At 48.9% G+C, this 1,772-nt stretch overlaps 1 protein-coding gene across 1 annotated transcript; it reads right to left on the bottom strand.

Annotated features, from left to right (window-relative positions):
• Positions 1-496: 496 nt before the first annotated feature.
• Positions 497-1,453, bottom strand: LOC116963310 (olfactory receptor 14C36-like). Its single transcript, XM_032999504.2, has one exon. It carries the CDS (start codon positions 1,451-1,453, stop codon positions 497-499), a length of 957 nt encoding a protein of 318 aa, XP_032855395.2.
• Between the last annotated feature and the right edge of the window lie 319 nt (positions 1,454-1,772).

The following is a 1,772-nucleotide window of genomic DNA, read 5'->3' as shown; positions in this document are numbered from 1 at the left end:
CCCTCCTTAAGGACTTCATCTGCATATCACTGTGGGACAACCATGGAAATGGAATTCAGCGACCATTCACCATCTCCACTGTCACTAAACATGGATGCCATGACATTGAACTCTTGGCCCCTGACTACATGGAGTAACTGGCACTCAGGGAGCAGTTGCTTGTGCCTATTCCTAGCACCAGCTTTGGTAGAAGAGCCTAACCTTTCGGCAGTGCACTGGGAAGATCCCATTTTATTGTAGATATCCTATGAGAGAGTCAGCTCTGACCCAGTGTTAGACATAGTTTATACAGGCTCCAGGAGACAGAGCAGAGTCATATCTCAGTACAAGCGAGTCGAATCTAAACATTTGTGTAGGAAAAAAACAACCACAGATTACCAAAAACAATAATGATAACTATAAAAATGAGAATGATAACAAAAATTGTGATGATAATTCAAATTATGTTAATGATAATAATAAAAAAGCATAGGCCTAGCATGGGATACCCTACGAGTCACTTCTGCAGAGAGGAGGGAAACTTAACAGTATTGATAAATAGCCATGAAATCACTTTCCTAATGGCATCCTTGATCTCCTTGTTCCTCATGCTGTAGATGAGGGGGTTCACTGCTGGAGGCACCACTGAGTACAGAAGAGCCACCTCCAGATCTTGGGAAGGGGAAGAGATGGAGGGGGGCTTCAGGTAGGCAAACATGGCAGTGATGACAAACAGGGAGACCACAGCCAGGTGCGGAAGGCACGTGGAGAAGGCTTTGTGCCATTCCTCAGAGGTGATCCTCAGTGCGGCCCTGAAGATCTGCACATAGGACACCACAATGAAAATAAAGCACCCAGATGTTAAACAGGCACCAACCAAAAGAACCCAAATTTCCCTGAGGAAGGAGTTGGCGCAGGAGAGCTTGAGGATCTGGGGAACTTCACAGAAGAACTGGTTAATGGCATTGCCTTGGCACAGTGGTAGTGAGAATGTATTGGCTGTGTGTAGCACGGCATTGAGAAACCCACTACCCCAGGCAGCTGCTGCCATGTGGACACAAGCTCTGCTGCCCAGGAGGGTCCCGTAGTGCAGGGGTTGGCAGATGGCAACGTAGCGGTCATAGGCCATGATGGTGAGAAGAGAAAATTCTGCTGACATCAAGAAGGCAAACAGAAACTCTTGGGCAGTACATCCTGCATATGAAATGGCCTTGGTGTCCCAGATCAAGTTAGCCATGGCTTTAGGTACAGTGGTGGAGATGGATCCCAGATCGAGGAGGGAGAGGTTGAGGAGGAAGAAGTACATGGGGGTGTGGAGGTGGTGGTCGCAGGTGATGGCGGTGATGATGAGGCCGTTGCCCAGGAGGGCAGCCAGGTAGATGCCCAGGAAGTGCCAGAAGTGCAGGAGCTGCAGCTCCCGAGTGTCTGCGAATGCCAGGAGGAGGAACTGGGTGATGAAGCTGCTGTTGGACATCTGCTGCCTCTGAGCATGGAGTCCTGTCCAGGGGGAAAAAGGCAGTTACAATTTGGGGCAGAGTTCTGTGAGTAAATTTTTATGAATTACTCAATGCTCCCTTTCTCTGTCCTCTGTCTCCACTCAAACACACATTACCTCCCTCCTTGCTCGTCTCTCAGGCTGAGCCTCTGGGTTGTGCAGGCTGAGTGACTTTCCAGCAGCAGTGGCCTTGGCCCATTGGCTCTGGAGGAGTCAGCCCTTCTCTACAGCAGAGGGTATGACAGAAAAGGTATGAAATCAACAGTTCATGTCAGCTATAATTCACTAGTAATGCAGA

The sequence above is a fragment of the Tyto alba genome, unplaced genomic scaffold, assembly GCF_018691265.1.
Source record: "Tyto alba isolate M040663 unplaced genomic scaffold, T.alba_DEE_v4.0 Super-Scaffold_15, whole genome shotgun sequence".
In the NCBI taxonomy this organism is placed as follows: Eukaryota; Metazoa; Chordata; class Aves; order Strigiformes; family Tytonidae; genus Tyto; species Tyto alba.
The sequence above is the reverse complement of the archived record's forward strand: the minus strand, read 5'-3'. Positions and strand labels throughout refer to the sequence as shown.